This window comes from Trichinella spiralis (assembly GCF_000181795.1).
Source record: "Trichinella spiralis strain ISS 195 chromosome Unknown Scfld9, whole genome shotgun sequence".
NCBI classification, from domain to species: Eukaryota; Metazoa; Nematoda; class Enoplea; order Trichinellida; family Trichinellidae; genus Trichinella; species Trichinella spiralis.
The window spans coordinates 6,966,246-6,982,706 of NW_003526948.1; the positions used below are offsets into that span (position 1 = coordinate 6,966,246).

The 16,461-nt window shown below is 33.1% G+C and overlaps 3 protein-coding genes across 3 annotated transcripts; 1 reads left to right on the forward strand and 2 right to left on the reverse strand.

The window, feature by feature from the left end:
- Nucleotides 1–2,608: 2,608 nt before the first annotated feature.
- On the reverse strand, nt 2,609–3,524 carry Tsp_10307 (hypothetical protein). The gene is made up of 2 exons (XM_003372502.1): nt 3,234–3,524; nt 2,609–2,725 (listed from the first exon to the last, which is right to left on the reverse strand). The coding sequence occupies exons 1-2, from the start codon at nt 3,522–3,524 to the stop codon at nt 2,609–2,611; spliced, it is 408 nt and encodes a 135-aa protein (XP_003372550.1).
- Nucleotides 3,525–5,798: 2,274 nt separating this feature from the next.
- Nucleotides 5,799–6,468, forward strand: Tsp_10308 (hypothetical protein). The gene is made up of 2 exons (XM_003372503.1): nt 5,799–6,127; nt 6,426–6,468. Exons 1-2 carry the CDS (start codon nt 5,799–5,801, stop codon nt 6,466–6,468), a joined length of 372 nt encoding a protein of 123 aa, XP_003372551.1.
- A 1,092-nt stretch (nt 6,469–7,560) lies between these two features.
- Tsp_10309 (sodium/potassium-transporting ATPase subunit beta-1-interacting protein 3) lies at nt 7,561–15,059 on the reverse strand. Its single transcript, XM_003372504.1, has 14 exons — nt 14,936–15,059; nt 14,364–14,445; nt 14,199–14,307; nt 13,984–14,091; nt 13,815–13,898; nt 12,848–13,010; nt 12,619–12,776; nt 12,260–12,340; nt 12,117–12,191; nt 9,937–10,148; nt 8,399–8,863; nt 8,179–8,227; nt 7,730–8,122; nt 7,561–7,608 (listed from the first exon to the last, which is right to left on the reverse strand). Exons 1-14 carry the CDS (start codon nt 15,057–15,059, stop codon nt 7,561–7,563), a joined length of 2,151 nt encoding a protein of 716 aa, XP_003372552.1.
- Nucleotides 15,060–16,461: the final 1,402 nt, after the last annotated feature.

Sequence of the window (16,461 nt, forward strand, 5' to 3'; positions counted from 1 at the left end):
ACAATAAACGACGACGAGAATAAGAATAAGAAACAATGAGGACATATTTCAACATTGAACAAATGAACAAGTAAGCAAAGTACAAATGAAGTGAATAATCATAACGGATAAAAGTGCACTGCGGCTACTTTAAAACAAGAGGGATGAATTTGAATAAAATTGGTTCATCAAGCATGAGCGAAATAAAACTTCCGCCTGCAGTGAAATTTATGTCAACAACAACTGAATTTAGCATTCGATGGGCATATTTGTACAATTGAAGCAATTCCAACCTGATCAATCCATCCTGTGCTACATACAGGTCGCTCTGTAAAAAACCACCTTTCCCTCCTTTTATAACAAAAAATGATTAAAAAAAAAGCTTCCCCTACCTTTTTAGAATTAAATTATCCCTGATGTGAAAATCCACAACTTGAAAATATTCCATTTGGCAACAGAATTGGAAAAATAATGTTCTCAGCATATATTGTTGTGGATTGTAGTAAAAGCAAAATTAAAAATTATTAAAATAAAATTACTGTACACGGGTGGGTTGTTTGGGTTGGTATTCGAGAGGGAAAGAGAGAGAGAAAGAGATGTAAAAAAAAGCTATTCTTACCGTGAATGTCCGTAGTGGAAACTAATTAGATTGATCTTCATTCAACGCGCAGTAATCGAAACTGAAGCACACTATCAAATCAAACCCCACCCTTGCACACAAACTCTCCTCTACAAGCGACGATACATCAATTCCCACTTTGACGCAAGCAACACCGTAGACGACAACGAACGATCAAGCTATGAATAAATAAAAAAAAAGCTAATGGGGGAACATGTTCTATTTCCATTTCAATTTAATCAAAAACAAAAATTAGAAATTGGTATAAATATTAAAAATGGTAAATTGCGTCGTAAAATGACCAATAATTGTTCGTTGGTGACGTTCTAGAGTTGCGCTAATTAAAAGAATGCGTGCTTAGAAATTGTTACGTGCCGGTAAGTTGTCGCTGCAAATATATACATATATACATACATACATACATACATACATATATATATATATATATATATATATATATATATAAATGATTAAGCTGTACAATTGTGCAAAAGTGATAAAAGTGGAAACAAGTTAATGCAAACGGAAAACAAATGCAAAAAAGCAAACAATTTTCTTATCATAATATCAAAATTGTCGACGTACGAATAAGAAGAAGAGCAATCAGTTTATATGAGTTTTGCCTAAAAAACAAAACAAAATCAAAAATCTTCCTCTAAACAAGAAAATGCATTTAAACAAGCCGAACAAGCTTGTACACACAGACTGTGTGGGCGCTGTGTGTACAACCAACGATTGTTGATTGGTTGACTTGTCCATGTTCCGGTTGGAAAATGCTTCTCTACATTCCAGTGGTCAAAAAACAACCACTTTTCAATTATTCATTCACACTGTCGACGACGAGGACAACAAACTGGACCCCCGGTCGTTGCAAACCACGCCCGCGTAGCCTGAAACCACTTCAGACCACTTGTCTGTCCCCTGTATACCGAAAAATCCTACTGTAGATAGATAGACAGATAAACAGATAGTTAGATGATTGACGCTGCATCGTTCGGTACAATGTTGACAATCTATTTATTCTATTTATTCCACACTGCAGCAACCAGCTAACAACAATCCATATTGGACATTGATGGTACAGTCGAATTGAACAAATTGAAAAACTTTGTCAAATCGAAGCGAATCGTACACAATATATCTACGCATATATATATACATATATATATATATATATATATATATATATATATATATATATATACATGTTGAAGCTATAGAATTGCAAAGTAAACAAAGTGACATCAAGCTCAAGTAACACAGAGCGTCGTTTAGTAAAATACACACAACTTGCGTTGTTGTAAAGGTAGGTGGATAAGAAGAGAAGAAAATTTGTACCAATTGTTAATCATTTTTCATTGTACAAATATTAAACGATGTGCAAAATTATATATATACTGTTCATTTGAAGAAAAGTAAAAAAAAATAAAATGAAAGCAAAAAAGAAAAGATTATGAAAATGAATTGGAAATGTTGGCGGACAAAGATGATAAAAATTGTTATAAACGCACACACACACACAACATTTGCTAGCTGGCACAACTGCTGCTGTTGCAAGAAGAAGCAGAAGCATAAGTAGAAGAAGATGCATCGACAACAAAATTCCCGTGTGACATTTTGGATTAAAAATAGGTGGAAAATTAAAATTGAACCTTTTTCATTTAATGATTAATGGAATTGATGAAATTGCGGCTGAAATTTGTTCCAAAACGACCCAATCAAAGACGACAAAATATCTCATTTTGCAAAAGCCAACAGCAACAAACAGCCAGCTAGCCAGCCAGCAGGTCGGAAATTCAACCGGTGAACACACATCAATGTACACAAATTGAATTTACAATTCACACAAATTGGGAAACACGAGCAAAATAATAATAATTATTATTATAATAATGCGTAAGCGGGTAAAATGAAATGCTAGTTGAAAAGTACAAAGATCATTGCTCGCTGAAACGACATTTGCTTTCTAATTTGGAAAATGTCATTCTAGCTTTAATGGGAAAATTACTTTCACAAGCTGAACCGTTCCTGTATACAGCAACCGCAACAATAATGATAATAATAATAAGAGGAGGCAAAATCAATTTTCCACTCTTCTTCTTTTAAACAAGAAACAAACTCCACTCGCTAAAGACACAATTTTACCATTCATATTTTAATAAATGAAATGGAAAATGAAAACAATACCACTTGCTTATTGAAAATCCTTGCTGTTTATTCAGTTGAGCGAAGAATAAGGAGAAGTATAATATTATTGTTTTGTGTGTTAACTTTGCGAATGAATGAATGAATGAATGAGATAATTGAAATTTTTTAAATTGTTAATTGTGAAAAATAATAACTTATTTTTAATGCAAAAATTTATTTTTTCCACTTTCATTACCGTACTAATTCATGCGCAAAGAGTGAGAAAAGGCGAGTATGTGTGTGTGTGTGTGTATAGAGAAGGATGAAGCTGAACACAAGTGGAAGCAGAACAGATTTCAGTTTCACTATCCAGTGGCCGCTTTGGAATGTGGAAAAAAAGAATAAATATTTGAAAATTCTTGTGTTTTTTTCAAAAGAATTTTTTTTGAAATTTTGAAAATGCAAAATTTAGCGGCTTCAAGCAACAACAACAAAAGAGAAAAAAAACCAACCAAACGAATGGTGTTCGTGTTCCAAAAGCCGCAGGTCGTCGAAAGAAATCAAATTTCTCAATCTCGACTACGTATGTCTGCTTGCAGCCGCTGATGTTGGTGGTGCTGATGGTGATGGTGATGGTGATGGTGGTGGTAGTGGCGGATGATTCAGCTTGTTCAGCATGCGCTGTTGCGTCTCCCACTGCTAACCAACTCGGCCAGAGCAGCGCAATATTCACGGCCAAATCAATGCCAACGCTGTTAAGCAAATAATAAATCTTTCCAAGACCAACACCGTCTCTCATGCTCTCTCCCTCCCCCTCTTCCTCTCCACCTCTCCCTACCCATCCACCCCCACGTTTCTCTCTCTCTCTCTCTGTGTTCAACAAACTGTCCAGCTCAACACTTTTCAGCATGAATAAAACTATGAAAACAAAAAAAAATTAATTACAATAACAACGACACGCTCCTTTCGCTGGCTATCTTCCTGTGCAATTGCACAAAATAAATTGTCGTTGTTGAAAATCAAATTTCAAACTAATCCAAATTTCAATCAAATTATAATAACAAACAATAATTATTATTATTATTTGAAATAAATTTTTTCTGTTTTTCATTCATTTTCGTTTGTTTAAATTTCAACAACCGACGTCCGTGAAAATCACAACTTGAACACAGTAATCCAACGTATCAACAACGTGAACATTCGTAAATTATGCAAATTTTTTTTATTTGTTTTTTTTCCATAAATTATCATCCGACATGAAAGTTACTATATGATATCGGATCGACTATCTGATAAAATGTTTGAAATAAAAATTCACTGGATATATTGAGGGGAGAAGAAAGAAAACAAAAAATGATAAAGCACAAAACGGCCACTGTTGTAATAAAAAAGAGCATAGTTAGCAACGCAACAATGACGCAACAAAAGGTATACAAATGATTATTGATCAATGCAAGTAAATTTGACGATACGCGTGCAAGCTGCTACGTAGTACATAGTCGTATGCAGAACATTTGCCAAGTGACATATACATATATATATATATATAGATTTAGAAGAATCATTAACAAATAAATATAGATTTTCTGATAATTTTTTATTCAACATATGTTATTGTTGACATTCTTTTGAAAAAAATTGTACAATTAGAATAGCGGATCGATAATTTCCACATTCAACAGAAGCGTTGTTACAATAATAATAATAATAATAATATCGGTTTAATCATCAATCAAATCTCAAATCAATTCATTCAGCAGTTGAATTGTTCAAAATGAAAAAGAACAAATATACTGTACACAAAAAAAATTTTTTTTCTTTTAAATACTGTAAATGATCGTTAGGATAGTTGGTATATTTGAAATCTAATGCCTCTGATACAGAGTCGACAACGAACAGACATTGCATGTGTGGATGATGATAATTTTACAGGTTTTTTTAAATTTTTACTTTTATATTTAAAAATCGATCAAAAATTATGAAAGAAAGAAAACTCCATTTCAAAAATTTCAGTCGATGATGAAAAAATTGCTCATTTTTTTTACAACAACAGTAAATTTGCATGGAAAATGATCGAGAAAAAGAGAAACATTAACATACCGGAAGCAAATGATGATGTGTACATACATATGTGCCTTGAAGTGAAAATTTTACGATCGACGTTGAACAAGAAAATGAACTACGGGGTGAAGAAAGGAAGTGAGGCAATTTAGAATTTGAAATCTTCATCAAATTCAGTAAATTTAATATTTAAAAGATGTTTACTCAGATTTTATTTTTCATTGTGCAATGAAAAAAAAGAACAACAAAAAAATGAACAACAATTCAGTAATATTCATATTATTTGTGTCATTTGATGATAAAGATAGAAAGAATAAGTAAAAATGTGTTGTTCTCAATTTTACACAATCTCTATAGATTCTCCTTCCACATCAAAGTTTGTTTTATTTTAAATTACAGATAAATTTAGTTTTTTAATTATAATAAGTACTTAAAGTATCAGATATTGAAAATGAACATTACAACGAAAAAAAAACAAAAAAAATATTATTGATAAATTGATTACCTTCAAATTGATTGGTTTTTCTGTCTCTTTCTCTCTCTCACACACACACTCTGTACAGCTTATCTTCCGTATTCAATCGTACAAACAATGGAATCAAGTTTAGCAACAAGCTTTCATTCGCTAAACAAAAACAAACAAACACCATAAATAGTAAATGTCAGCATGGATGGTCAATTTTGATGAAAAGTAAAATTTTTTAATAAGACAAGAAAAATCAAAAAAATATTCATAATGGAAGATTCGTCTCGAACGTGTCGCACGCCACTTCATCGATGTTGTGCTACACAATCGACGCAGTGAACTGTTATTCAAATTATTCAAACAAATTCACATTCAAAGCAAACAGAACAAAATTACGCACATCAATAACGTCGATGTTTCCGTTGCTCATTTTATAAACGAACATGCTTATTTGATGATGATGATGATGATGATGATGAGACATTTTTGTATATTTCTTTGTTATTAAAATCAATAGAAAATAAAATTTGTAGAAAGAATTTTTTGATGCTAACTGTTGAAGAAGAATTGCAAATGAATGTAATTTTACTTGTCAGCCAGCAATGTGGCCAAGATGCGGCATTTGGGTTCGAGAACAACAACGTCTGCAAGTTGGGGTGGGGAGGAAAATTACAAAATGCGATCAATAACAACCAGTCAGACGAGAATTCATGGGCGTGGCCAATGTTCACACTGTACCGAAAAGCTGAAGAAGCAATTGTTACTGGACAGGAGAAGAATCGTACGATATTCAACATTTTCAGTCCAATAGTTATGCACAATAATTCTAAGCAACTATCACAATACGAAGCACATTTTCTCACACATCTCCAGCTGTATGTACACAACTGCAGCGTGAATAGAATAAAATAAATTGTGAATCGATATTCAAATGTTCAATGAAACTTTTGCTCAAGTGTAAAAAATGTTGCTTTATTTAAATTTATTTTTCAAACAACCAACACTAACAATGCTTACATCAAGCGAAACACATGCTTTTCTCATGTGAAAATGTTCGTTCGCAACGGCGTGCGTCACCACTTTCTGCTTGTTGATGACGACATCCACAAAATCGAGCACGCTCAGTCATCTAAAATATCGTCGTCACAATTTAAAATAAACACTTTTTTACAGTATTTTTATGCATCATCATTTATCAGTTCAGTTCTTCAATTGAGCATAATTAAGGACAAAAACTTATATCACTTTCGTTGCACATGCAAATTCTTCTTCTTGTTGCATATTCATTTATGTGATTGTGTAATTTATGATTAGAAAAGGAAAAGTTAACTTTTTTCCATTCTATTCTATTCTATTATTAATAATACCGTCAAAGTCAGTTTCTATTGATGACAGCTTGTCAAAAGTATAACTTGATTATCATCAAATGACAGAAAAATAATGATAATTTGTAAATGATTTTTTTTCCATTTTTGTTATTTTCTTTATCGTTCGATTATTGTCGCAGTCAATCAATCTTTGTCAATTTGGTTTGTTGAATTGTATGCAAATTCTCAATTAAACTTCTCATCAAAAAAATTCGAATAAATTGTTTTGCATTGAAATAATGAAAAATCTATATTTAAAAAGTTGAAAAAAATTTCTTTTTTGAAATTGTGATTGCTCGATAAATGGAAAATTTTCTTTTTTCTCTCTTTCTCTCGATAGCAGCACAAATACCGCGTGATTTGACATGAATAAAAGAACTGCCCATTTATTATTCTATATTTCATTTGTTGAGCATGCCATTTTCAGGCTACTACTACCATTGTTAATCACTTCTTAGCGGTCTGTTTGGATTATTGCCTTGGAAACGACAGGACAGGTTCAATTTTCTGTTCATTTTAAGTAGAAAAATAATGAATATATATATATATATATATATAGATCTGATTTAAATAGAACAAAGTGCTATTATTGTAAACAATGATCATTGTTAATTTTAAAGTTTACTTCTCCGCTAGGATATTACAAATCTGTACAGATACACACACGCACACATACATTTACAAATTATGTACATATACAACATGCATGTGAATATAACGTACCTATTTATCACGTTGATCATTAAGCAATTTGTATCAGATAAATAAACAACATTGAAAATTAATCTATTTCATCTGTTCAGCAGATGTTCCAACGAACATACACACATACACACACACAGTGGAAGGAAGTTTAAAGTTCGTTAACATTTGGCCAACATCACGCTAAAACAAAAGCAAATTTTCATTTCAATTCAAATTGCCAACAACTGAATCGAACATCATCCATCAGCTAGATGATCACTTTTTTCAATCAATATAATATTTATCTAAAATTGATGCAATTGAATTATTAAAATAATAAAACTGAATTGAAATTTCGAAATATTAATAATTAATTTTCCAATGCAACTATGCAAAATTACGGTAAATATAGGTTTTTCACCGCACCGGTTCAGAAACGGTCGGTGAAACAACATACCCAGTAGGCGGAAGGGCAAACGGCAGAGAGCTGAGAAATGAATAAGTGACCAAAATGACCAACGACGCGCTGGCGTTGAACGTTTTGGTCTCGACGGTCATATTCACCAAGCCTGTGATCACGTTCGACAACAAAAAGTACAACAAGCCGTGCTTGTTGATCGACGTCCACAAGCAGCTGCCGAAAATCCAATTCCATTCGACATCACTTTGATCTGTGAACAGAAGAAATAGAAGAGAATTTTTCAAACAACAGAAAAAGCATGTATTACTTCTGCACAGGGCTGGTATGCTCATATACAAGCATTGGACGATGAAGACCAGAACAAAAATGGACAACGTGTCGAAAATGCACAAAAAGCACTGAAACAATTAAGTCAGTACAGCAAGTCAATGAGCAGCAGTTGAGCACCGATTACCATCCAAATTACATACGAAGCGTTGGCCAGACGACGTGAAGGTAACCAACTGCAATGATAACATGCAAATGCGAAAGCAGCACAGAAAATGAGCAACTTGATCATTTTCAAAATTGACCAGCCGGCAATACTGTTCCGCTCGTTCAGTTGTTGACTGCTTGTGAAAAAAGCTGTTTTCAGTGGAAAAAGGCCCTTTCCCGACATCCGTCAGTATACATACCGAAAGTTGAACAGCAGACGACCGACGTGCACGCCGACCAAATACAACGACGCGTATCCGAACAATGAATGCAAGCCTTCACGGTTGAGACTGAAGAAAGTGCGGCGTCGAGTGGAGAACGCTTCCAACAGATACACTTCCAAGCCGGCAAATTGAAGCGCAAATTCGTAGCCGACGGCGAGCAACGCTGCCACCGCAAGAGTACAGCCGACCGGCAGCACACAGACGACCACCACCAATTCGACAGTAATCTGCAACGTGAAGCGAACGAACAGATGAATATTATTAGCATGGACAATGCGTGGCTGCAGGATACAGACCTTCAATGACGCCAAGGTGAAGAAGAAATTCCAATCGGCCCCGTATTCAGTTTCATTGACCGCATAGCCCGACCAGCGGACGAAAACCAACCTGGCCAAGCCGATCGTCGCAAGCAGCATGGCATTTTTCAACTCTTTGCACAATCTTCAAGTAGAAATTACCAGAATACCATAATTGGATGCAAAAAAAATTTCCATATATTTCATTTGCAAACACAAACGAACACATACTTCGGCGTTCGCATTCTCGCGACCGGCGACACCAGACCGTTGGCGAAGGTGAACATGCCAACGCCGACGTCCATCAGACTGTAACCGAACTGTTCAGTTTTGCAGAACCGTTTCGGAAATGTACCAAAATCGACCGCCAATATACAAACAGACGTCGCGACAAAAACATAAGAACTGAAAAAATATTAATAATAATTTTTAAATTAAAAGAAAAAAAAATAAATCAATTCACTACTGACCGAAAATATGTGATGGTCACCGAATGGTGGTCGGAGAATTGGCCAGAGAGCAGCAGTTGCACGCGTCCGGCCGGCACTAATGCCGTCGAGCCGACATTGCCAACGTAAAGCAGAGCCAAGCTGACGGTCAGCATGCAGACCAACAGTGAGCCGATCGAATCTCGGAATATTGAAACGGCCAACACGGTCGGCAAGATCAAGCAACAATAATCGACCAAGAATCGAAGCCTACGTTGTTGATTTAACAACGTCAACAAATAAACAAATAAACAAACAACAGAAATTACCATAAATTATGCTTGCAAAGTAAAAAGAAATAGTGGCGATGAGGTGACGTTGATGATGATGCCGCCATGGACAAAAGAATCGAACTGCGCAACAGAACCGAACTGTGCGCAATCAACGTGAATAAGATGATCTCTTTGGGTGATGAAAATTTCCCATTGGACAACAACAAATCACCAGCATCCGATTCGTCCATCTCGTCCAAAAATAAATAAAGCACACCGCAACAAACAACTGGCGTTGCTATTTTCTATTCCTCTCCTTCCACTGTGGCAAAAAAACAACAACATTAATTTGCATAATCATTTTTGCAAAGTGATTTTGGCTGAAGTTGTCCAAAATGCAAATTTCCCGACTGGAACAACCAGCGCCAACTGGACACGAGAATATCGACGTAGGCATGAAAAATAAACAGAATTAACAGAAATAATAATTCACATTCATTGGTCATTTGTATTTCTACCTTCCAAAATCGGGATGATGCTCTGGATCGTGGAATTTCACTTTTTCGTGTATGGGCAAAGCCGGCGCCAAAACGCGTTCACTTTTGCAAATAGCAATTCTGAAAAGCAGCCCCGGTGGAGGATTTGCTTCAAAAATTGCAAAATCCGTCCTCTGGCTGCATTTCAACGTCAAATATACCAAATTACAATTGTTCAACACTGTTTTCATCAACTGAAGAACAAATATAACATCTTCATCCCATTCATCACCAAATCACAAACAAACAACGTCGTCGACTTGAAATATTTAACAACAACAGCAACATTTCTTTCTTCTTAACAATCTGTGTAAAATTTTATGCAAATTTATTATATTCTACGTGAGAAAAAAAACAAAAATGTGAGTCGCATAAACATCATAAACACAAACAGAGACAACATAAATAAATAAATAAATATTTATTTATTTATTCCTTCATTCATTCACATATACATATATATACGTATATGTCATTATCTCCAAGAAATAAAAAACCAATTCTCTCCGCATAAAATTTAGAATATCAAAGTAAATAAAACGTCTATAAGTATACAAATAAATATAAATACAAACAAGTACAAATATATATATATATATATATATATATATCTGTACATCTTGGACGGATTCTCAGCGGAGCTCGGCAAAAAGATATCGACGAAAAAATTTTTCATATACAAAACTGATTGCGGAAATCAATGCAATATGTTAAAAAGCAATTTTTTAATAAATTAAATAAAAGAAAAGAAAAGAAATACATGCAAATTTATATACGCCGTCGAAAAAGAATGCATACTGAAATGTTGTCGTTTGAAAAGGAAAAATTCAACGCACAGGCACTTTTTCACTGGACAAATTTTCAAATAATAATACTACAAGAAGGATGGATCATGTTGTGTAAATGCAAATACATACAAATATAAATAAACACATATCTGCACATCTTGGACGCATGCTCAGTAAAAAGTTGTAATAATTAAAAAAACAATGTTAGAAAAAAACAACGATAAAAAACTGATTGCAGTAATCAATGAAATGCATTACAAAGAAAATTTTTTAATACATTAAATAAAAGAAAAGAAAAGAAATACATGCAAATTTACATACGTCGTCGAAAAAGAATGCATACTGAAATGTTGCCGTCTGAAAAGGAAAAATTCAACGTACAGGCACTTTTTCACTGGACAAATTTTCAAATAATAATAACACGAGGAAGATGGATCACGTTGTGTATGCATACGCATACAAATACAAATACACACGTATCTGTACATCTTGGACGGATGCTCAGCGGAAAGTTGTAAAAGTAAAAAAAATAATTGAAAACATTTTCACATAAAAAACCGATTGCAATAATCAGTAAAATATATATTACAAAGAAAATTTTTTAAATAAATTAAATAAAAGAAAAATACATGGAAATCTATGTATGTCGTCGAAAAATGAATGCAGAGGGAAATGTTGTCGCTTGAAAAGACAAAATTCAACGTACAGGCACTTTTCCACTGGACAAATTTTCAAATAATAATAACGCAAGGAAGATGGATCCCGTTGTGTATGCATACACATACAAATACAAATACACATATATCTGTACATCTTAAGCGCATGCTCAGTGGAAAGTGGTAATATTAAAAAAATAACTATGAAAAAAAATTTACCTAAAAAATTATGGCAGCAGTGATTAATAAAATGCATTACAAAGAAAACTGTTTAAATAAATTAAATAAAAGAAGAAAAATATGCAACTCTATATATATATACGTCGTGGAAAAATGAATGCAGAGTGAAGAAATGCTGTCGCTTGAAAAGACAAAATTCAACAAACAGGCACTTTTTCCAATGGATAAATTTTTAAATAATAATAAAATACTAAGAGGAAGGAGGATGGATAAAGTTGGCGTTCAGATCAGCAAAATGAATGATCAAGAATCAGATGAAATGACGATCAGCTATGCGCTGTTTTGCAGAACGTAACGGGCAATGTAAATGAACATCACGAAGCAACAAGCAAACAAAGTGTAAGACATGACTGCGTTCGGAATACTCCTCTGCTGCATTGTCAGCTTCTTCATTTCCTAAAGCATAAAATATAAAATGACAACTTCATGCACCAATATATACATATATATATTTCATGTATCAAAAAGCAAAACAAACATAAAGTAGTACATCATCATCGCTGTCGTCTTCTATTGGTTCTAGAGCATCGTCACCGGCTAACATTTTCATTGTCTTTATAATAAATAATAATTCGTTCTCAATTGTTGGATCAAGTGATGATAAATAAATATATTTTATACTTCATATTCTTCGGGAAACAGGTCGCGAACAACTGCAGATTGCAAATTGTACAGAATGCTTCGACGAGCAAGCTTTTGTTTCTATAATAAAAAAAAAACAAAACGAAATGAAATAAATTCATCCACTAAATGCTTATTATTATCTTGAATGGAGAAAAATTCTCACAAAAAAAAAAATATAAAATAGGCAAATTACCGCTTCATCTGTAGTCACAATGCTGCCATATGTCGGAGTGCTTTCCAGCTAGATGAAAAAAATTGAATAAAATCAACCAAACGTTCACTCGGAACACCAGTTGAAAATAAATAAATATGCAGTTTACCATAAAGCTCAACAAGCCGGTGAGAATTGTACTAACTGACCACGTAGGGTTCCACGTATCCGGATGAAAATCACTGATTGACAAACAGAGCCGAGTGTTCGGCTTGAAGCGACCATTTGGAGTGATGATGTATATGCTTGGCGGTTTGAATGGATAATCAGATGGAAATATCAATTTTCCATGATAAAAACCACCTGAACAGATGAAAAAATAGGAACAATCATCAAATGCATTGAACAAAATTAAAACAAACAACAGTTACTACCAGCGTACGGTGAATCTTCCGGACCTTGGAGCAAATAATGCCATTCAAGGATGTTACTCGGCAAAGGCATGGCTTTAACGTAAGGAACTGGATCGCGAGCTAAACGAGCCGCATCCTTTCTCAATCGTGCCCCTGCGCGAAGTGCATCTCCGGGCATTCTGTTCTACAAAATGCAAACAAAACTTCAACTACAAATGCAAATTAACCAAACAAACCAAATGACATCAAAGTAAACGAACAATCGCAGTGTACAAAATATACACTATCGACAAACAAGCAAGCAGCAAACCACTGCTGTCGGTTGGTTTCTCTTGAGACTTTACTGTATATGCAAAATTTTTGAAAACAATATTGAATCTTTCTTGAAAACGATAAAAGTTACAACATATACAAAGATCGTTGCTTTCAAATATGACATATGATTATAATAAGTTCTTTTTAAAGCAACTCTGTTTTTGTCACTCATGTATACGCACGTTGAAGAGAAATTGTAAAAACAGAATTTCCATTCCACAAAAATATCCACTGTCCATTATCGATGCATGGCAGAAAACAGTTAATACAAGAAAATATGTTCATTTTGAGACTGTTGACATCACTTACAAAGGCAACTGCGCTCTGCGTCTCATGTAAAATATAAGAAAAAGAGAACAAAAAAAACTTCTAGCATTTGCTGCAATACAATAAGTGCTGCCACAACCAGACACCGTAAACATTTAAAATTAATTAAAAACTGCTTCAACCAACACAACATGATGATGATGATGATGATGATATCAAAATAATGTAATTTCCAAATTGCAATGACTTTCTCATAAGTAGTGTCGTAAATTCCTAAAATTACGAATCACAATACGCATACACAATCTAAATAAATTTACGTTGTAACAGTTAAATTATTTGCATAATTTTGAAGTAAAATAAAACATCAAACAAAATGAAATTTGAATTTAAATGTAACTCTTACATCATTTTCAATTACAATCGTTGGTCGGTTCTTGTACAGGGGCTGAAATACACTTTTCCATTGTATCAGTTTCTTGTTTGAGTTCTAAAAAGCAAACGACAACGCTAAACACAGAAAGAACAAGAAAAGAGTGAAATAAATACAAAAATAAACCTATTTTTGGTCGCACTTTCTGAACATGTCCAGGCGGAGGCGGTAAAAGAATAGGTACAGTGTCATGTTGCAAAGCTGAAGATTTTGGACGATTCCGCATATCCGAATTCACAGCAGTTTTTTTCTACAAAATTCCAAATCAATTTCAAAAATATTCCTTCATTCCTTTCTTTCTATATTCCTCTATGTCTTCTTCGTTAAAAATGATCATCAAACATAACAGCAACTTACTCCAATGTTTATGGTGATCGTTTCACCTTCTTTAAAGCCTAAATCGAGTTTTGGCTTATTACTTTCAGCCAACTCTTCTTTCTTAATTTCATCTGCAATTTCTTCGTGCCTAAAATAAAGATTATATAAAATCACCAAATAACTGTAACAATAAATAATGAACACCTAAAATGATCACGTAAAGCAACAGTCAAATCAAATGCATCACCTCTGTCCGCAAATCCTAAACCAATTTGTGCTGTTCTACCTGAAAGAAAGTGTAACAAATTAAACTATGCTTTCAATTCAACTAAAAACTGTAAAATAAAAACACGAATAAATAATTTAACAACTAACTAATTCAAATGAATAAAAAAATATATATTAAACTACACTTTGATCATAAAAAAACGCGAAATAAAAAACAGGAAAAGAAAATATGGATCAACGCAATATTTGAACTTGTTCACATGGTAAACTGCTTTAACAATGAACAAGTGCTCGTCTACAGTATGGCAAAATGCTTAATTGAAAAGCATTATTCAGAAACTAAAATAACAGTTGGATAAATATAATATAACAGAATAATAGAAAAGTGACATAACAATATAAATAGATTAAAGAAAATATTAATAAAAAACAGTCGAACAACAGAGATTACTACAAGAATAATTTTCAAAAATAAACTGCCTTAAATAAAGCAAAACTAATTTTAAACAGATAACTTACATTTCTAAAAAGTGCTATAAAGTGTTTACCGGTTGGATCTTGAAGTCGAATGACAAAATAGCGACTCGAATCAATAACCGACTCATAAGCAGGGCTAGGGTAACTTTCGATCGGGCATTCTGCAAACAGATCTCCTACAAACATATCAATCATACCTTCAATGGCATGTAACGTAATGCTTATAATCACCAGACGTTTTGTCTTCAAGCTTCAAAATAACTTTTTTTCCTATAGACAAAAGTCTCAAACGGCCTACCCAATCAGGATTGTCCAATTTCCAAGTCGCAGCTCTGTAGCGTTTATAAATGCTTAATCACTATTCCTTCTCAATATAATTACGAAAGCCCGAAGGGCGAACATTAAACTATACAACCGTATACAATGTACTAGTATGTGAAATATAAACAATTTGTAAATTAAAATTCTACTGTGTTAAATGTTAAACTTGAATAAAAACTGATATTCTTTATTAATTTATTTCTTCATATATTTATGCACGCATGTATATATTTATACAAAATTACATATACAGAACAACAATTTACTTCAGTTCCAAGTATAAAAATTAATGGTTAACTACAAAAGTTTTTAAAAATACATTTTATTTCATAAAAAACTAAATCTTAATAAATAATAAACATATTATTAAGCAAATTAAATAATTATTTATATTAAAATATTAATCACATTTTATGCCAAAGAAGTACGCGAAATAACAAACCAATAAATATACAAACTCTCTTAGAACATACCTATGTCCGCGACTGCTTGTTGGAAGTGTAATTCTATAAACAAACGCCTCTGGCTTAATTAAAAGCACTCGTTCGTACGTATCATCCATCATCTGAATCGCCAACAAACTCAATTAGGTCTGCCTAAATGCTACAGTAAACAAAAAGATGCTCAAGTATTTATGCCATCAACCCAGTTGACAGAAATATAAACAACCTTTTGAACAATATATCGAGTAATATTAAATTATGGTATGGTTCTTATTTTATATAATATAAAATAGAATGTGCTTGAAAGTTAATAATAATACAAATATAATAGACAAAACAAAACAAAGAGCACATTGCTAGGCCTTCATGTATGCAAACATTGTATACGCAGAAAATGTCATGCTTGCAGTAAACACAATGAAATCAAATGAAGTTGAATTTCTTGATTTGTACGTCACAAGTATTGGAATTTTATTGCTTCAACATGAGAGTAATAAGATTTGGAGTTTTTCTTTGTTTCTTACTGTATCATTATTACTGTTAAAAAATTATCGAAAAATGTTTAAAGTGAATAAATTTAGGTGACATAAGTTGCTCAGAGTGACTTTTATAGAAATGCAAAAAAAGGAAAAGTAATGAACACAAAACAAGGACCTTCCTATTTTGCGGAGAACATCGCACAAAGCTTCCAGTATTCAAGATTATCATTCAACTGTCCTAAGATGAAGAAAAAAATCATAATAATTTACGGCGATATATTTGTCCATGACATATTGTAAGATGTAAAATCGTGCGCAAATATAATATTTTGGAATGACAAATGAGCGATAATA

Bases quoted from the DNA above. Each gene is read 5' to 3' on its own strand.
- Tsp_10307 (XM_003372502.1), bottom strand. From the start codon at position 3,524: ATGAGAGACGGTGTTGGTCTTGGAAAGATTTATTATTTGCTTAACAGC. The intron at 2,726-3,233 runs GTTTTTTTTCTC...TTGTGTCTTTAG, and splicing joins GAACACCATTCGTTTGGTTG to CGAGTGGAGTTTGTTTCTTG.
- Tsp_10308 (XM_003372503.1), top strand. From the start codon at position 5,799: ATGCTAACTGTTGAAGAAGAATTGCAAATGAATGTAATTTTACTTGTC. The intron at 6,128-6,425 runs GTATGTACACAA...ACTTTTTTACAG, and splicing joins TTTCTCACACATCTCCAGCT to TATTTTTATGCATCATCATT.
- Tsp_10309 (XM_003372504.1), bottom strand. From the start codon at position 15,059: ATGATTGATATGTTTGTAGGAGATCTGTTTGCAGAATGCCCGATCGAA. The intron at 12,192-12,259 runs GTATAAAATATA...TTTATTATAAAG, and splicing joins TGTTTCCCGAAGAATATGAA to ACAATGAAAATGTTAGCCGG. The intron at 7,609-7,729 runs GTGCGGTGAAAA...CATCAATTTTAG, and splicing joins CACCGACCGTTTCTGAACCG to ATAAATATTATATTGATTGA.